This window comes from Habropoda laboriosa, unplaced genomic scaffold (genome assembly GCF_001263275.1).
Source record: "Habropoda laboriosa isolate 0110345459 unplaced genomic scaffold, ASM126327v1 scaffold207, whole genome shotgun sequence".
NCBI classification, from domain to species: Eukaryota; Metazoa; Arthropoda; class Insecta; order Hymenoptera; family Apidae; genus Habropoda; species Habropoda laboriosa.
In genome coordinates this window covers 123,107-124,776 of record NW_017100397.1, presented here as the reverse complement: position 1 = coordinate 124,776, position 1,670 = coordinate 123,107, and the positions used below count along the sequence as shown (strand labels likewise).

The window sequence follows — 1,670 nt, the reverse complement described above, 5'->3', positions numbered from 1 at the left end:
ACACAGTTTTATCGGTTGTACTATCGCTAATAGCGCTTGAGAATATTCTGAAAACTATACACCATTCTGCTTGGAAAAACATTTCACTGGGGTTGAAATTCAATTACACGCTTCTATTTCCAATTCGTAAAAATGGTGAAAATTCAATTATCACAAACACACTTGCCTGTTTTCAATTTTCAATCCACAAGAATCTGAAAATTCAATTATCACAAACACACTTCTTCATCAAAATTTCAATACTCAATTATCGCAAACGCACACTTCCCTTTCTTCAATTATCACACAAATGCATCCTTTTCTCAATTTTCGGTTAATAAAAATCGCGAAACTCAATTATCGCAAGAACACGTTTCCTCTTTCTTCAATTTTACATTCACAGAAATCTCACTGTCTTCCATACAAAGATATCGAAAAGTGAAAATAAAGGGAAACGATCCACAACACAAAAGTCTTCTCACATTTAAAAAGAGCAATAAGAGTCAACCTACATTCCCAAAAATCCCACTACCTTATATTTAAAAAAAAAAAAAAAGAAAACATGCGAAAAGAGAAACAAAGATGGCCTGACAATCCACAGAAATTCCACTATCATCTATATTAAAAACAAATCAAATAAAATTCGTCACATACCTGTAGATGCTTGTTCAAATTATTCGGGTCCCTGTCCTCCAACTCCGCGTTGCTCTCGTCCCCCATGGAGGACTCGGGCTTCTCCATTCCTGGAAAGTGAAAATTCTCACACTTCGGCAGGGTACACTTGAACGCGTTCTTAAAACGCGACAACATCTTCGACTGTCCGACAGTCCGAAAATTCGAACGAAGAAAAAGAAAATATCGATTTCAAGGTGAATCTCTTCACTGCTAGAATTCGAGGCTGCTGGTCGAACGACCAAGTGCGGTCAAGTGCGTCGCCATCGCGGAAATACGACGCGGCAACGCGAGAACCACCGTCCATAGGGTCGATCCATAAGACGCCATTGATTTGCGGCAGCGTTAAATAATACACAGGTGGCAATGCCAGGATCGCTGGCCTCGAGGACTTGTTGCCGCACCAGACGCCATTCTTATGCGTTCTCCTGTCGTACATACGTTACTATACTTATAGGTCGGCAAGGGTTACCGGAACGTCATAATCTTGCGTATCGATTCAGCTGCGACTGCCCGCGAGTTTACGCGACTTGATTATTCAAGAGACGGAAAGGGGCGCTTTGATTAGAGTTGTTTCGAGGAGCTGGCTTTTTCAAGAGGGTTTCAACGAGTTTTATTGGCTTCGAAAGGTGAAGATACAAGGTGGTACAAAAAGAAAGGGTTCAGAACTTTAAAGGTAGGTAAATAGTGGAAAAAGAATAAACACGGGTTGAAAAATTAATGTCTTCAATTTTTCGCTTCTCGGTTAAAACGAGTGTGTGAAAACCAATGAAAACGAAAAATTCTTTATAACTTTGAAAATATTCATTTTTCGATCCATGCTTTTTAACCCTAGTGCATTCTTCGTTTTGACTTAATATTTTTGGGTGAAAAAGGATGTAATAATTTTTGTTTCCAACGCGACATATGAGCCTAGACAATAAACGTTTAAAATAACGTTAAGAAACGTAAACTCGATAACAGCAAAAATTACTAAAAATATAAAAAGGCGGTGGGTCAAAAAAGACCCGAAGACCGCT

The 1,670-nt window shown here is 39.0% G+C and overlaps 1 protein-coding gene across 1 annotated transcript in view; it reads right to left on the bottom strand.

Moving 5' to 3' along the window:
* LOC108575240 (caveolin-3-like) overlaps positions 1–878 on the bottom strand; it is a 3,651-nt gene extending 2,773 nt beyond the window's left edge. Inside the window, exon 1 of the mRNA XM_017937982.1 lies at positions 634–878. Within this exon, the coding sequence (XP_017793471.1) occupies positions 634–789 (156 nt within the window). The 5' untranslated portion in view covers positions 790–878. The remainder of the gene's footprint in view (positions 1–633) is intronic.
* Between the last annotated feature and the right edge of the window lie 792 nt (positions 879–1,670).